At 39.5% G+C, this 17,225-nt stretch overlaps 1 protein-coding gene across 1 annotated transcript; it reads right to left on the bottom strand.

The window, feature by feature from the left end:
• Positions 1–229: 229 nt before the first annotated feature.
• Positions 230–14,670, bottom strand: opn8b (opsin 8, group member b). The gene is made up of 4 exons (XM_084737720.1): positions 14,456–14,670; positions 3,442–3,735; positions 1,058–1,386; positions 230–873 (listed from the first exon to the last, which is right to left on the bottom strand). The coding sequence occupies exons 1-4, from the start codon at positions 14,523–14,525 to the stop codon at positions 517–519; spliced, it is 1,050 nt and encodes a 349-aa protein (XP_084593846.1). The 5' UTR covers positions 14,526–14,670; the 3' UTR covers positions 230–516.
• Positions 14,671–17,225: the final 2,555 nt, after the last annotated feature.

Below are 17,225 nucleotides of genomic sequence, written 5' to 3'. Positions count from 1 at the left end.
TAGTCTAGGTCTTCCCACTGCTGTGGGCAGCAGAGAAAGAGAGCACTTTGACAGCTTCTCTGCTCCCAGCAGCAGGTTCAGCCTCTTGAAGAGCGCCACTGCACATTCCTGACAATTGTGCTGCTATAATGCATAAACTTGGCAATTTGCGAGCTGGGTTTGGTTCGGATCATTGATTAACGCATATTATTGCTTATCGGGCGTGGTTGGCTCTCTGAACAGATTAGGTGGATGCAGGTTTTTATAAGCTCTGACCTGTGCATCGCTTTTGAGTAGGCCTCTGTTTCTTGGCTAAACTGGTTTAGGATACAGAGTTAACTCTAATTTATGCCTTTGTTGACTGAGCCTTCGCAGCATTTTTGTATATTATGTAAATGCCCTCTCTTTCATTGTGGCCACCAAGAGGCCAGTATAACCCTGCTTGTTTTGTTTTGTAATAGCGCTATCAATCCAGATTAAAAAAGTCTTTGTTGTGGAGTGAATTCTTTCCTCTCAAGCATATCCCAAAACAGTCTTTCAACCCAAAGTCACTTTCTTTGACTCCGAGATCTCCTGTAAAGTACACCTTTCTGCTACTTTGGGCTTGATGTCAGTGCTAACCATATAAATGCTGTTGTCGTTGATGCTGTTGGAAACATGGCAGGAATTGGAGCCAAGGCACCACCAGCGCAGATGCTTCACCTCCCTTTTGAAGCTCTGGCTGAAGATGTAGTAGATCATAGGATTGTATATGGTGGAGCTCTTTGCAAACATGCACGGCAGGAGACTGACTTCAGGTGGGAGGGTGTGACTGTCTTGGAAAACAGACCACAAGCTTATCACGCCATACGGTGCCCAGCAGCCTATGAAGCCTACGCTGATCAGCACAGCGATCTGCAATAGAACAGAGATTAGGTTAGGTCAGTAAAAGTCCAACAAGATCTCTGAAAATAAAAACCTTGGAAATTAGTGGGAATTTCTTCAGTATAGCTAACTTGTAGTCAAGAACCACTCAATTCAGTTCTCCACCTACATTACCTATAATAATAGAGCTTTCTCCTCAAGAAGCATCACTTACTAATAACAGCCTCCGATGAAGCTTGACAATGTTGGGGACTCGATTGCTGTTGTTCATTGACTTTTTATAGGTGAGGTAGAGGTTGATTGCAATGCCAAAATAGCAGAAGATGATAACAATAGAAGGTATGAGGAGGTTGAAGGAGAACATGGAGATGACGAAAGAGAAGCCCTCGTGATTCATTTGTCCCCAGGCAAGAGAGCAGGACACGCCAAAGGGCTCCGGGCCATAACGTCCCCAGCCCAGAATGGGGAACATAGCCCAGATTAGAGCGTACAGCCAGATCCACATGCAGAGCATCTTCACCTTCTTCCAGCTGATTTTCTCACCTGCAGGGAGAAAAAGAAAGGTTGGTTGTTTTATTATTGTTTAAACATGCTTCAGTGTTTTCTGAAGGTTCTCTAAAGGTGCTGAATGTCCTTAACCTTTACAGAACACTGGGGATGTTCCCAAAGTGTTGTCCTGAGGATATGGAAGTACTGCCATTCAAAGTTCCCCATGACATTTGAGGACGCTTGGGATGGTAAGAGAACATTGTCTTTTGGTTCCCTGTTAATCCCATGGGGACATTTCATTCAGGACTGCATGGGAGATGGTATACAATGCATTCCCTAGATGACTTTACATATATGTCTTGTTTTTGCTTTTTTTTGGTAACATGGCATTACAAAGAGGACTTCTGGGACATTAAGTAAACATTCTCATAAGGGTCTCTGTAGGTCATAAGAGAACATTCCCTTTAGGAAGGGGTAAAGATTCCATTGACAAGCATTGTCGCCTCACTGTGAGAAAGTCCTGGCTTTGATTTCTGCCTGGGGTAGGGCTTTTCTGTGTGGAGATCCCCCACCATCAAAATCATGTGTGTTAGGTTAATTCACTGGTATACAAGTGTATTGTTTCCCAGATACTGCACACTGCCTGCCTCAACTAGGGATACTTTCTCTCTGTGGTAGAAAGAAAGTAGCTGCTCACAGCAAGGTCTGTGGATTATCTTGAGTAACCGGGTCATGATTTCTGGAAAGGTAGTTTTTCAAATGGAGACATCTCCGACAAAATCTCCAAACAAACATGATGGATAAATAGTTATACAGGCCAGAGGAAAAATATGTATTTTTAATTTTTTGAGTGAACTGTCCCTTCAACTTGTAAATATGTTTTAATGGTATTTCAAGATACCAGTTTTACATATAGAGAGCCAAAGTGTTCCTCTTCAGGTGAACCACCATGAGACCTTACTTAGGAAAAAGTATGAACAGTAGTTTATAGAGAGGGACAAATACTTTTTTGCTCCTGTTTGAATTGTGCCATGAATGACAAATATGATGTCTGTTCATTTAAAATCTAATTTTACAAGTCAAGAAAGTCACAGTGTGTCATAAAACTGCAGTATGAGAGTATAGAGATACATAGTTAGAGAGACTTCTTTAATGTGTGCCACCATTCAAACAGGAACAAAAACAAGACAAAATTTGTCTCTTGACATTTACTATCATCCATATTTTTTCCAAAGTAACGTCCCATGGGGCACATCAGACAGGGAGGGTTCAGGGACTTTGTGCCTCTATTATAAATGTACTGGAATGTGATTGAAGGACCTAAATAGGACCAAAAAAGAACATTATAGAGATGAGAGTGATATTGATCGTTTCATCTAACTCACTGCAAAAAAGCATATAAGCGTATTTCACAAAATGTCAAACGACTGCTTTAAACATAATCATACAAGACAGAACCATCTGATGACTAATTAAAAAATAAGTGTCATCATTCATCCTATGTCATGCCACCTCTACTTAAAGATGATTTCAAATATTTATGTTGGAAATGATGAAGGTTCTGTGCCAAAATGCCTTAGTGTTTCACTATTGTGGTATGAGCCCAATAAATAAGTGAAATCTGAGTATTTTGTCCTCCTTTACTTGAAGACTTGAGATGTGCTATTTGTTGAGATTTTTTGGATTCTGGTCACTGGATTTGGGGTTTATCATTCCACTGAGAATCCCGTGGTTGAAATGCAACCTCCTTTTCCAAAATACTGTTGTAATAATTAAATAGAAGTAGCCAATTATTGTCTTGCATGCAAAGTGTATTTTTTATTTTTGCATTCTGAAGAGCAGCTATTAAAAACCTTGGAGAGGAGAGTGGTTTTTACTTGTGAATGTGAATGTGTGAATGAATTTTTTATCACTACTGGAAATCAGCAAGCCTCTCTCCCTCTCTCCTACATATCGGTCCTTTAAATAATGATTGGATTGTGTCCTGGAGCATAGAAAATGTGAAAATAAGATTTCAGAGAGGTTAAAAGCTGATGCATAAAACTGTAAATGCGATTTTGTTCTACAAATGATAAATGATAAATCTTTTTGAATTATTGAATTACTCACTTGGAGACTGCAGATTGAGGGACACAATGAAGCGCACCACGGCCAAGGTAGTCAGGTTCATGATGCTGGCGACACCGAAGAAGAAGCCTGCCAGGCCGTAATATATACAGGTAACATTTCCCCCGAGCCAGCGATGGCTCCAGGCAGAGGCCACAGCCAACGGGTACATTGTGACAGCCGCTCCCAGGTCTGTCAATGCCAGATTCACACACAGCAGCTCTGGTGGCTTCATCCTTGATGACCTTTTCACTGCCATGATGATAACCATCAAGTTTCCCACAATGGAGAGAATAGCTGAGACACACGGGGGGAGGACAGGGGAGAAAAAGAGGATACAAACGAGTGAACAAAGATGTGAATAGAAGCAGTAAACACATGTAAAAGCTACCTTTAACTGTACGGCATGTAACTAATGTCTTTTCATTACATACAAAGTGCTTCTCTGTGGTGAATTACATCACATTTTCTCTCTTGTATGTGACAAAAGCTGATGGATAATTTCACTGTACCAAACATCCCAAAGCCATTTGTATTTACAGGCCCTGATAGCATTACTGCAAGAAAGGAAGGGTGGTAAAAGCCTTTGTGTCTAAGCTAACAGCAGACATTATTACCAATTCAGCTTACAAACTGCCTGATTTAGATGTGTTTTCTTTCTTGTTAGGGCTAACACATTCCTGTTTTTCTGTGTTGGGTGATGCTGTCCCTATAGACAAAGCTCAAGGGACAAATTACCATAAGACAGAGCTTTGACTCGAGTTGAGAACCACTGTTTCAGGCTTAAATAAAGTGGATTTTATGGGAGTTCTGTGTTTTTGCCATCACAGTTATAGTAACATCATTAATTCACCTTCATGGGACAGGTTGCTGACATGCCAGGGGCAGGCAAGACACACTCTGTTTAGGACATGAACTGAGTAGTGTCCGCCCAGTCCTTTGTTTGTTTTGGACACGTCTTATCTTGATGCATCCAAAATAAAACAACATGTGCTCTGTCTGATTCGACAGACAGGCCAAACACAAAATGAATAACTATTAACCAGACATAATCGTGAAGAGGGCACAGCTCAGTCATGTGAGAAATGTACATAAGGGGGAGTCAAAGTGTAAAACAAACACTTGATGGAAGTTGGAGAGGTTACCTAGGAGTCAAGAGAAGGGAAACTTTTCTATAACGTGAGGATTTTATGGTATAGAAACCCCTGGAGCAGATGTTACATTACCATGGCACAGTTTGACATTTAGGAAAACATTTGCTTATTATTTGCTTATTCATCACTGTCTTGCTGAGAGTTAAATGAGAAGATTGATACCACTCGCATGCCTGTCTGGTCATTATGAAGCTACAGCCAGCAGCAGTTAGCTTAGTTAAGCATACGGACTGGAATCAGGGGGAAACTGGTAACTTGCCTCTGTCCATATGTAAATAATGAAATATTTTGTAATACTATTGTTTATTCAATGATTTTGTTTTACCGACATTTAAAAAACACAATTTATCATAGACCCTAGGCAACGAGGGTTAAACATAACTCAATAAAAGAGGTGAGTCCACGGTAGGTTGTGTGGCTGCACAGCGGGACATAGAGTACTGGAAAGTGTAGAAGTTTTTAGACAGCAGAGTTTACAGCTAAAACTTTTGGAAAATGGGGTGGTGATGAATTTTATGGATTTGGACTGATGTGGCAAAACTTCTCAAGTTTATTACAGCACAAATGAGTAACTGTAACAGAGAGGATCTTGGTACAGCATGTACTCACACCATCCAAAAGCTTAAGCATATTGCATCTCAGACAGCTTTATATTGCATATTCATTCCCATAGAATCACTCAACCTGGAATTAGGCAAGCAATGTGAGTAACTCTGGGTCATTTTTCCCGTTCAGTACGAACAGGGGAGACTGGAACACCTTAAAGTCCCACCTTATCTCTAATTCCAGGCACCACACCTCCCAACATAAAGAATGCCAGATTCAAAAGCCTTGGAGGCCTCACAGGTTAACCACCATATGAACGCATAAATCAAACATACCTTCATATGCATACATTTATGCAACGTGGACCAAACCAAATTGTGATGAGGCAAACACCTGCAACACCAAACTGATTTGGATGCTGACAAAGCAAATATTGTTTGAGTTGAAACTAAGTTTTCCATTTCTAATATGAAATACTGTAGTATATTCTAATTTGTCTTATGTGAAGTTCAGTTTCATTTTTTTCAGACAGACTGATGAAAAATTAATGAGACATTGCAATCTGTTACGGAAGCGAATGGAAAAGAGGCTAGCCTGGATGTGAAATGAATTCTGCTCTCTATTTAATAGACAGATCAGAGAAAGGCTGACTCTCAACAAGGGATCAAACAAGACTTTTGCCCAAAATGTCCAACATCTTCAAGCTGGTTAGTCTGAATCAGAATGTAATTATTAGACTATGAAATGTACATCTAAAGCATATTACAGGGAAGAAAACAAGAAGTAGGAGAGAAATGGCTGGGGAGATGGCTCTATCTACTGATTAGGAAGAAGGAGGAAAGCTGTGTTTTGAGGTTGGTAGAGGAAATTAATAATGGCTACTGCTGCTGTTGCTGCCATAGTGAGAGTACCTGCATTTACAGTTCCATACTGACAGGGAGTCTTGTATACATCCGGACATGTCATGTCACACCAAAGTGAAATTTTATAGTGTGAAACATGAAATACAATCAATTCCCTTTCCAGAACAATGATGCTATCCTCACATAGTGTGCAGAGTGAAATGTGTACCCCTGCCATATCTTTAAATTTTTATATCTACTTTCACCTCAGTCCAGTTGAGCATCAGTAATGTATGGAGCTGAGCATGACCCTGGGGACAGACACCCCCTCTGGAAAAAGTCAGCCTGAAGCAGAAGCCTTATGTGTGACTGAACAGCTGGAGGTCACGCAGGCCTTACTTGTTGAATTTTGCTTGCTGTTATGGATTTGTGTGCCTTTGGACTGCTACCTGATTTTGATTTGTGCCTGTCTTACCCTTGCAAGATGTTGTATATTTTTTTGTTTTCATTAAATCTTTTGAACTGCACCCACTGTGCCTCACGTCCCCACTTTGGGTTTCTGTTGTTTGGTTGTTAAATCTGCCTATCCATTTTCAGAGTTATAAACTGCTCACAGTTTTCCACCACCAGAGAGATATGTACTCTTTATTGTCCTTTTCCAAGGAATGTGTCGCCAAAGTCTGTACAGAGCCTCACAGCTCGAGGCTTATATCACTTCCAAGTAGACCTGGCCTACAGGGCTCAGTCTCTGTTACCTGGTCTCAAGATGAGCCAGTCCAGCCACCAGTTTCAAGAGTTGGTGATTATTTCTCAGCATCTTGGACTCTACAGCACCAGCTGGCTCTCGCCTCTCGCACTTTTGCTGACAAGATCATTTATCTTGTTAACTTTACCAGCCAAAATTGTACAAGGGGATGCTACCTCTGCAGGTGAAGATTCTCAGAGTGCTTGTGGCAAACTGCCATTTCAATCTAACAGGCTTTTAGTGTCATCAGCAACATATTTGCAGTGTTTACTTGGAAGGTTTATCATGTAGCACACAGCAATTATCAACAGCTGCTATTTTGTGTAACAGTTAAGGAAGGTCTTTGTTGGGGGGGGGGGGGGGGGGGGGGGGCGTGGTCACACTGATGCTGATGCTATCTCACTAGATTTACAAAGAAATACAAACAGGGGAACAACAGAGTGAAACAGTCCTGTTTACTGATAATTCAACAAAGCTTAAATTGATTAAATCTAATTAACAGGTTAGGGTTGTCACAATACCAGAAATTCAGTAGTTAATACCAATACTAGTGAATTTCCACAATTCTCGATTCGTTAATTCGAAAGCACAGACAAAAAACAAAAACACCTGAAATAAAAACTCTTAAGAGGTTCTAGGACAAAAGACTTCTCGTGACATCGCCACGTTTCTGCGTGTTTCGACAGTAACCCAGAATGGACAAACCAAACACAGGCCCTAGATATGGCCTTGCGAGTTTTTCATACATACTGCGTCTTTAATTCCAGGGCTCACTTTCCCACACACAAATGTGACCTCTGACACAATGTTGTAGGAGCACTATCGTTGCATCCTGGGTTTTTCACCATCCAAGATGACTGTAATTGGTTGAAAGAAATATTAACAAGCCAGGGTGTTTTTGTTCCCTACAGCAGAACGAAAATGTGTCGACTCAGACCTTTCTCCAGTGCTGATTGAGTCTGATTGTGTCAGACTAAAAGCCCAGTGACCCAATCAACTTCCAGATCACCGATAATCACTTTCATGTCTATCCGAGCCAGTTGTTCTAATCATTTTCTGCACAAATCTAAAAAGATTCAATGTGGGCACCTTAAGTAAGTGGTTATGTGTATAAAGAAAGTGGGTATTAGACAGCTAAAAGGGCACTATCTTGCTGAAGAGTTCAAGGATGCATAAATTAAAAAAGCCTGAATAACATGCGGTGATAGAGGTTATGAAATGTTACTCTCCCCTAAAATTAATGCTACATCACCTACATCTCAAAGCTCCACTGGCTTCCTCAGCACCAGCCCTGATTAAGTCAAGAGAAATCTAATTTATTATCACTTAGTTTAATGTTAGCAGAACAGGAGACCTCACACAGAGTAGTAATTTAACATTAGCCATGTTTAACAGTGTGTGCTCCATCTGGACAGACAGGAAGAGAGGCAGACTATGCAAACAATTAGAGTAATTGTATGAACATTAACCAAACCCAGACATAGTCATGAGGTGTGTAAAGAGGGCACAGATCAGTAGTGTGTGTAATATTTGTATGGGTGAGTGAAAACGTGGTGTAATGAGTTTAAAGGAGAGGCAACTGCCTAGCTAAACAGTTGTCCTTTTATAGTGCAAGATAGATAAATGAGGCAGATAAGGATGTGTTCTTCATCCTAATCCTAACAGGGTTTAAGAAAGGTACAATATTGATTGGAGAGGGATTATGGGAAAGATGGTTTGAGTGGAGGCAGCAGTGAATGGAAGGAGAAGAATGGGGGAACTGACAGGTGAAGAGATAAATATTGTGTACAGAAGAAATGCACCTGTGAACCTCCCTCCTCTGACTTCAGCTACAAACAACCAGAATTCTTCTATATAATTAAATCTATACAAATATATTTGTGTTTAAAGCAATAAACACACAATTACATAAATATCTTGACATCGCTCTATAAATCACTTGAAAAGACTCTTTAGAGCAAACACTGACAGCTTTACATCCTTTTGGGTCTGAGCAGTCAAGCTGATCATAGAAAGAGAACAATGTGCATCCATGTGCAAGAATCTTACTGCCTCCCCAAGACCCTTGAACATGTTTATGTGACTTTGTGATAAACGTCATGTGATGCACTATTCCAATGAACGACCAGAAGATACCTGTGGAACCTCTCATTCATTCAGTGTCCAGGCTCAACCTAATCTCTGGAAACAGATTCTGCATATGAATATGCTAAATCTGTCAAAACTATCAAAACTACGAGCTGACACTATGCATCGCTGTAGACCGAATGCTCCTCTGTGGTTTCAGCAGAATTGAAGGTATTTTATTTCTTATCCCTAAACTTAAGTGGATCTTAACCCCAGCATTGTCACATTATAAAAGATAATTAGTTTGCACAACATGCATAATAAAGAAACAAGTGAAATCTGACGAAGCTTTCGCAAATGTAGGGTTCCACCTCAATTGGTTCCCAGACTGGCCTCAACCAGACCGTGTGGACGCAGTATTAGCATGAGTTGGTTGACTTTCAATCAGATTTATTTATTCATGTATTCATTCAAGATTTATTTAGTTATTTATGTATTTGTTTATTTATTCAATTTGCAGTAGCTAGCTTCCTTGTCTTAGCATAAATCAATATTTCACCCTGAGGAAGGCTAAGAGTTTGCATAGTGGGGTGCATTATTTGCACACCAAAGATATAGACACTGCATTGCATAATATTAGACTTAAGGAACTGTACAAAACTTACTATGGTGTAGAAAAGGGTGGGGGTACTTTTCTTTTGGCTGAAGGTGGGGTAGTCTGACCTTTTTTGGATGAAGGGAAGTCTTTATTTGTTTCTTGTTCTGAATTAATATTTTATTTCAGCCTTCCTCAGTATAATATAGTTAATATTCACATAAATATTTGTATCAGAAAGACAACTCTCAAGCGATTCATAAAGATTCACCTTGCTATATGCAGAGAACAACAATTCTATCTCTGTATTATTGTTTTATGGATCTGTACTACTTGCGACACATAAAAGGTTTCATTAAGATATTATGGTTTAAAATGGGATACACAATTAAACAAATTGCACCCATCTAACACTGTTATATTGTTTTGATATGCTATGAGGAGGGTGTTGTAATTTTTTTCTAGGCAAGAGGAGAGTTCAGAGAAAAATTAATTGAACTGAGGATAAATTTCATTTTCTGTTGTGCTGCCTTGTGTCTACTGACTCCAGGAACCATCTGTTTGAAAAAAAAAAAAATCCTGATTTGTTTTGGTCGGCAGAGGGTGATATGCGGAATTGAGGATTTTTGTCTTGGAAATGCACGGCAATAAAAATGTACAGTATGTAACAGTTGTGACAATGTAAGTACACAACTCAACAAAATACATTATATGGAGTTTCAGACATTTCACTGCAGACATTTTACATATAGATTTAAGACAGAGAACACTGTATCCATCAAAATAAGACTGGAAATTGTTGAATGTTTTGAAATGTTGGATGGATTTGAAATGGATTTGTGGAAATTCCTGTCCACCACAACCACACTAACAATTTTCATACAGTCCCTTAAATTGTCTGCTTTTAGCATTTATGGCAGCTTGTGAAGGAAACTGTTACATGTAGGATCATTTTCTGGTGCACATATGTTTTGTGGCTATGAAGCGACTACAAGTTTCATCATTTTGCCTCGCTTTTGTGTAATTTGTACAAAGCATCTGAGAAGAGGCTTGCTCCTTTCGAATGACATGAACCAGAGAAGTGGTGCTTCATTTCAGTGCTAATGGGAAAGTGTAGTGTGTCCAACCTGTGACAGCAGCAGAATTGCAAGGAGATGACACATGTAATGAAGGTAACATCCGCCACCCGCACGCTTCCCTTTAACTCCTGTATGCAACACCAAGGTTCTTAAACACCACAGAAACAAATCAGGTTATGATACACGTGTCCTTTTATTTTTGGTGCCATTCTGCATAACTCAAATGTTATTATTTATTTATTTTTTCTAAACTGAAATTATCACTGAGTAAATACAAACTCTTTATTATGTGTGAATGTGTTAAAGAAAAACACGATTTTCAATTTACAGCAACCTTATGATAAGCCGATAATCCTCCAAACCAATTAACCTTAATAAAAATGAGGGAAGCATAACAGAAAGGCACTCACTGGCAAAGCCAGATATAATGTATGCCTGAGTACTTATCAATACCATGAAATATTATGTATAAAACCACTTGGATTTCATCAAATAATGTCAAATTTACCTTCTTTAAACAGAATGCAATGAGACTGCATACAGGAAGGAAATGATAGTGGACTTAAATAAATCTGGACAGCTCATCCACCCTCCACTTTACATTGGAAGTGAGGTGGTGGAGATGGTCAACAGCTTTAAGTTCCTGGGTGTAACTGTGGCAGATGACCTGACCTGGGGCACTAACACCACCTCAGCCATAGGAAAGGCCCAGCAGCGTCTCTACTACCTGAGGAAACTGAGGAGAGCTAATCTTCCACCAACTTCTACCACTGTGCAGCAAAAAGCTTGCAAACCTATGACCTTCGAGTGTGGTTCTCCGGCTGCACTAAGGCCGAACAGCAAGTGCTCCAGAGAGTGGTGAAAACGGTGGAGAGAACTACTGGGACCAGCCTCCCTGAGACCCTAATCTGTACCAGCCCTGTACCAGCCGCTGTCTGAGGAGAGTGCACAACATCCTGCGGGACTCAGCACACCCTGCACATCCCCTGTTTCACCTGCTGCCCTCAAGGAGAAGATACAGGTCCATCTGGGCCAGGACCAGCAGACTGAGCCACAGCCTGTACCCCCAGGCAGTGAGGCTATCTTAATAAGCACTTTACCACCCCCCCCCACCCCCCCAGCCAATCCCCCGACACAACGTCTTTCACACAACCACAAGAACTGTGAACTGGACCCTGCATTGCTGCAGCACTCACCCACACCACACCTTCAGAATTCCAGACCCTCTTCCTCCCTCCCTCTGCTACCTCTATTTAAACTGTTAAACGCATTTGTATTGCTTTGCCAGTTTGGATGATGCCTGTATATATTATCTCGTTGTATTGTATTAGTTTTTTACAATTACAATAAAGTATTGAATTATCTCAAATTGCATCAAATAAAAAGACAGAAAAGGGTCCTAATGTAACTGAGACAGGAACATCTGTAGTTGACATTTACATTTCAGAATGATCTGATTTATCTGAAAATGCTCTGCAAAGATAGAATCAGCCACATACTCCTTCCAGTGGAGAACAGAGGGCAGAGAGCAGCCATGAGCTGTAGATGCACATGATTGTGCTTGATGTGCACGTGATTATGTATGTTACACATTTTAGCATGTGTGTTTTCTTTTAAATCTGTATCCATGCAAAAATGTACAGGAGTTTTAAGTGAATATTGTGTATTGTTGTATTTTACCTCAATTTTTATATATTTTGAAATATATTAACTATTTTATATTGGTTATTAAAATGGTTTATATGTCGTTTATCTCCCTGTTACATATCTTTACATATTTTGCTAATGTTGTTCATATGGATGCAACAATCTGACAATAATTTGGGATGCTAATGATTAATCATTTATCAATCAATCTCCGTTAAAAATTTAACTGATTAAATATCTATTAATTGATAATTAATTGATAGTCTAGACATGTCAGTAATTGTGTCTCACTTGATATAGTTTAGTCTGGAGGAGCCATTCACTGAACTAGGAGACTTAAACTTAAAATGAAAAAAAAAGAGAGAAAAAACTTGCATTTTGTGTCTCATTAATAATTTATCAATTAATCAGTTGAGTGTTTTTGACTATGACTAACTATGGAAAATGCACAAAATTTGCTATGCTAATAACAATACCAAAAACCACATGATGACAGCTTGAAAAAAATGTTCTTTTTTACATATTAAAACAGATGTCTACCGCATTTTTGCTCGTATAAACATTTTTTTTCCCTTTTAACTTGAAATGCTTCTGCTCTCCTTCTTTAATAAAATTAAACAGAAGTATCTAGCCATGACCTAAGCACAGTCCCATACCATAACAAGACACATTTTTAATTGTAATATGTCGATATTTGATATATTACTACATCCCCAGTGGCTTATTATTGTTTTATTCTATGTATAGGATGCTGTAAGAGACAAGCTTTGTGATATCAGGCAACTTTGACTTGACTTGATTAGAAGAAACAAATCACTGGGAGCTTTTATCACAGGAATTGTTATTGCATTGCCTCATCGGGCTCAGCAGCTTTTCGTCCAATTTGTCCAATTTACACAGATTGTTTGCCCAAAGCCACTATCACCCATCTTTCATTACACTGTGGAAATCTATCAAACCCCCTTTGGTTGTTCAGTAGATTCACTGCCTTAAGATAAAGTTCCAGACAGTCATGTGTGAAGTAGAAGCAGGATGACTGCAGTGTCTGATTACTGGTGGATCTGTGGGGATCTGTGGATCTCAGTGAGATGAGAGCTCTCCTGTGGAGGGAGGATGTGATCAGTTGCAAGCTGCAGGAATCATTCTCTGTGTAGCTGAGAGCTACACAAAAGCTTACTTTGTTGTCAGATATATATTGCAATGAATGTGAGACACATATTGCAGTTAAAATGTCTCACAGCATGAGTATTTGAGTCTACATCCATGACTTAAATCCCCTGCTGTGAAAGCGCACTGAGAGAATAACATCCACTGAACAAAGGTCTTCTTACTAAGCCATGGGGAGGCTTTTCATGTCTAATGTCATTACTAGATTTCACTTGACTTTTTATCACTATGAATATGCTATAATGTATTTTAGAACATGGCAGTCATCATGTGGTGCACCAAAAAATAAAAAGACAGAAAAAAAAGAAAGAAAAGAAAAATTGAAAAATTAAAGTAAAAATATGAATAAATAAATAAAATAAATAAATTCAAACTAGTGTAATTTTCCATTAATCCAAAGCCCTTGTTGAGAGTAGTTTCATGAACTATTTTATTTCTATTAGAAAAGAAAGTAGTTCTAACATTTGTGCCACAACTATTAATCGATTAGCTGTCAACTATTTTCGTAATAAATCATTTGATTTGAGTAATGTTTTAGGACAGAGTCAAAATTCTCTGATTTCAGCTTCTTAATTCCGAATATTTTCTGGTTTCTTTACTCTTCCATGACACTAAACTGAACATCTTTGGGTTGTGGACAAAACAAAGCATTTGATTACATCACCTTGGGCTTTGGGAAAGACTGATCGATATCATTTACACAACAACCAATTAATTATTCTAAAAGCAGTCCCTTAATTCTGTGGGGACGCCAAATGTGCACACACACACACACACACACACACACGGACACACGAACCTGCTCACAGCCCTCTCTGAGAATGAGCTGCACGAACTGATGCATTTATGTAGTTTTAAGCAAAACCTCTCCTGTCACAACTGTTAAACATTTCTAAGTCAAACTTTCAGCTTCAGTCACTGCTCTTGATGCATTGAAGAGGGGTTTATTATCAATACATTCTTAATCCGATAAACACCAGCTGTGCGTAAAAAGGTGTTAAAACCTATTTTAGTACGTTTTGATTCTATTTTGAAGCCCCAAAATCCAAGGGAAGAAATAAATTCAGTCTACCTGTGTTTCTCACTCACATAATTGAACCAAGCAAAGCCTCTGAGCGTTTTAACAGCGTATTATGTCACCAACTTCAATTAGGCATGGTAAGTTAGCAACTTACCTATAACCAACAAATAACAACCCGTACCGATGTCCACCGCTGGTGATAAAGTGGAGGTGTAGCTATCCATTGGGACTGTGATGGATAACACAGCAGAGTGATAAAAAAAAGAAAAAAGAAAAAAAAGGTCTTGCTGGGATTTAGAGAAGTCAGAATGTGCCACTAGTTGATGCGTCTCGGTGTCAGATCCATCTGTACTCAAGTGTGGAGCAGAGAGGTTGTCAGGGCGCAGCAGCGCGCCGGGGTCCTCTGCTCCAGCTGAAGCCTGTAGCGTGTATAAACTCTGTCGCCAAGGAGACCGCGTAATAGGGCAGGGCTGTACCATCCAGCTGTATGTAAGACTTGTCATCACACTCAAGTGGCTGAGAGAAGAGGAAGGACACGCGTTGGACCGTTGGCATATCACTAGTCACTGCTAAATCACCTTTTAATATTTTTTCTCATGTGCTCTCATCATTAAGAGCACATGAGGAGCAGTCATCAATTATTCATTTATTCAAACGGTATTTTTGGACTTGGCTGCTGCTCTTAGTTTGTATGATCCCAGTGCAGTATGGATAATCATATTAGATATTTTATGCATGCTGTATGATCTTCTATAGGGCCAGGAGACAGCTGCCTGAGTATGGATCCTTTATTATGTAAAGGCTGCAGCTGACATATGTAACCTTTAATAAGGCCTTGGGCTCAGTTACAGAATTACTGACAAGGCCTTTGGGTGGAATTGCTTATTAAATGAACTGAGTTACTTTCCTCTTTCTCTCTTTTTAAGCAAATTCTTTATTTTCGTGTCTAAATTAAAGTGTCATTTTTAGTAGTTTGTGGATGTGCACAAGCACCACAGCCACTGGGGATATCTGACATGTACAAATAAAAATGTACGTTCTGGGGATATGCTAATTTTAGACCAATTATAATAAATAAACAAACACAAATGTATGTACTCTCATGCATCTTTGTTTACATGCGTTCACACACGCACACACAAACAAACACAAACGTTTGAGGAGTGGGATTTAGTCACACCAAGAGAAAAAAGAACTTTCTACCAGGTCCAATGAAGCCTGTCAGAAGACAAATGTTCATAAGCAATGGAAGGGGGCGTGGCTTAAGCGTTGGGGGCGAGGTGAACCTTCAGCAATCAAAGATGAACTCTGAATTTGGAACTGTTGACATCAGTGATACCTCCCACGAGATTCTACAAGAAACCGTTCAGGAGCTATGAGTGAGAGCGTAGCTAAAGGCGTGGGGTGGGACATAAATCACTAATGGAACATTACTAAAAGAACTCATGTTGTGTAAGTCATTTAGAAGTTATGGGCCACTTGCATTGCCACGCCCCTTTTTGCCAGTTGTCATTCATGAGCAATGAATCAACTTCCAAGCTCTCTCTCTAAGTCTGTAAATGTATTTGGAGGTTATGTGCCTTTTTTGTGACAGGCTTCTCTCTTTTCCACCCTATTGGCTTGAACACAAACACACACCATCACTCGCTCACTTGACCTCAACGCCAAATTTCAGCCTCCTAGAGCAACAACTGTGGCCTTGAAAGGGTGGGAATTTTTTGTGGACAGATGGAAGGATGGACAGATGGATGGACAGACGAAAGGACAGACAGACGGATGGACAGATGGATCAACCTACAAATGGCATGTTGTAGAGTCTGTCACTTGGCGTCTGCTGGTCGTGTCTAGAAGGGAACACAAGATTTATGAAACTCTAGGCACCGTGTCTGCTGCTGCCTGCTGACAGTAACAGCATGGATAACTGGTTTGACGATGCTACACAGTGGCCCTCAGTAACTAATAAAATGCACCTTTTAGGATTGTGATTCTTCAAATTTTGCATAGTAGTTAGACATTGATTGTGGCAAATTGAGAAAAACGTTGGTCTTATACACATTTATCAAATACCGCCATTTTTGGGTTAATGTTCATTAGGATAAGCTTTCAGCATTTAGTAGTGCAAGAAAAGATGTTGGCAAGTTAGGAAATAAACTATTTTTCTCATCTGTTAACGTTAATTCTACTGACTGGGGTACCGACAGACCCCAAAGGTGTAATACCCTTTGTCATATCTGACAGGTGCTTTATTCTATCATTGCAATTCTTCATGTCTTTGTTCAAAAATCTGTTCCAAATGACTTCATGTTATTATTTGCTGTTTCTGTTTTAATTAGTGTTTTTTAAAAAATAAGTTTGGATCTCACCCAGAAGCACCCAATTTGACCTCCTTTGACCTTTTTTTTCTTCAGATGACATTAATTATGTAACTAATGTTACAACAAAGAAATAAGTCAACATTTTTCTGGTGGTTGTTTCTTGCAGTAAATTATTCTTGGGCCAGTATCATATATTAAATGTGTTGGTAGGATGAGGGTTAATTTTGGACACAGCAAATCTGTCACTGTGGAAGGCCCCTCTGTAGGTTACTTCAGGGTCACAGCACTATGAATGGAAATTGCAACATTCTTTTGCCCACAGCATCGTGTTGGAAGCTGTCAATTGAAATCTAAATTAATTGCATCTAGAGGGATTTCAATTAGCTTTACACCAACATGAGTCATAGTTACGCTAATTATGTTGCATGGGAAATCCTTAGCCTTCTGACCGACAATACTGATCAAAATTAATTATAAACATAAAGAAAGGATGTTCGTGACAAATGTCAAAAAACCAAAAGGAAAGAAAAGACCTCAGTACGTTCCTGAGAACAATGAGACAAATTCACTTTGAGCTGTCTTCAATCTTTTGAGTCCGTTTGCACCTGC

Source organism: Lutjanus erythropterus, chromosome 15, assembly GCF_056507025.1.
Source record: "Lutjanus erythropterus isolate fLutEry1 chromosome 15, fLutEry1.hap2, whole genome shotgun sequence".
NCBI lineage: Eukaryota > Metazoa > Chordata > Actinopteri > Lutjaniformes > Lutjanidae > Lutjanus > Lutjanus erythropterus.
The sequence above is the reverse complement of the archived record's forward strand: the minus strand, read 5'-3'. Positions and strand labels throughout refer to the sequence as shown.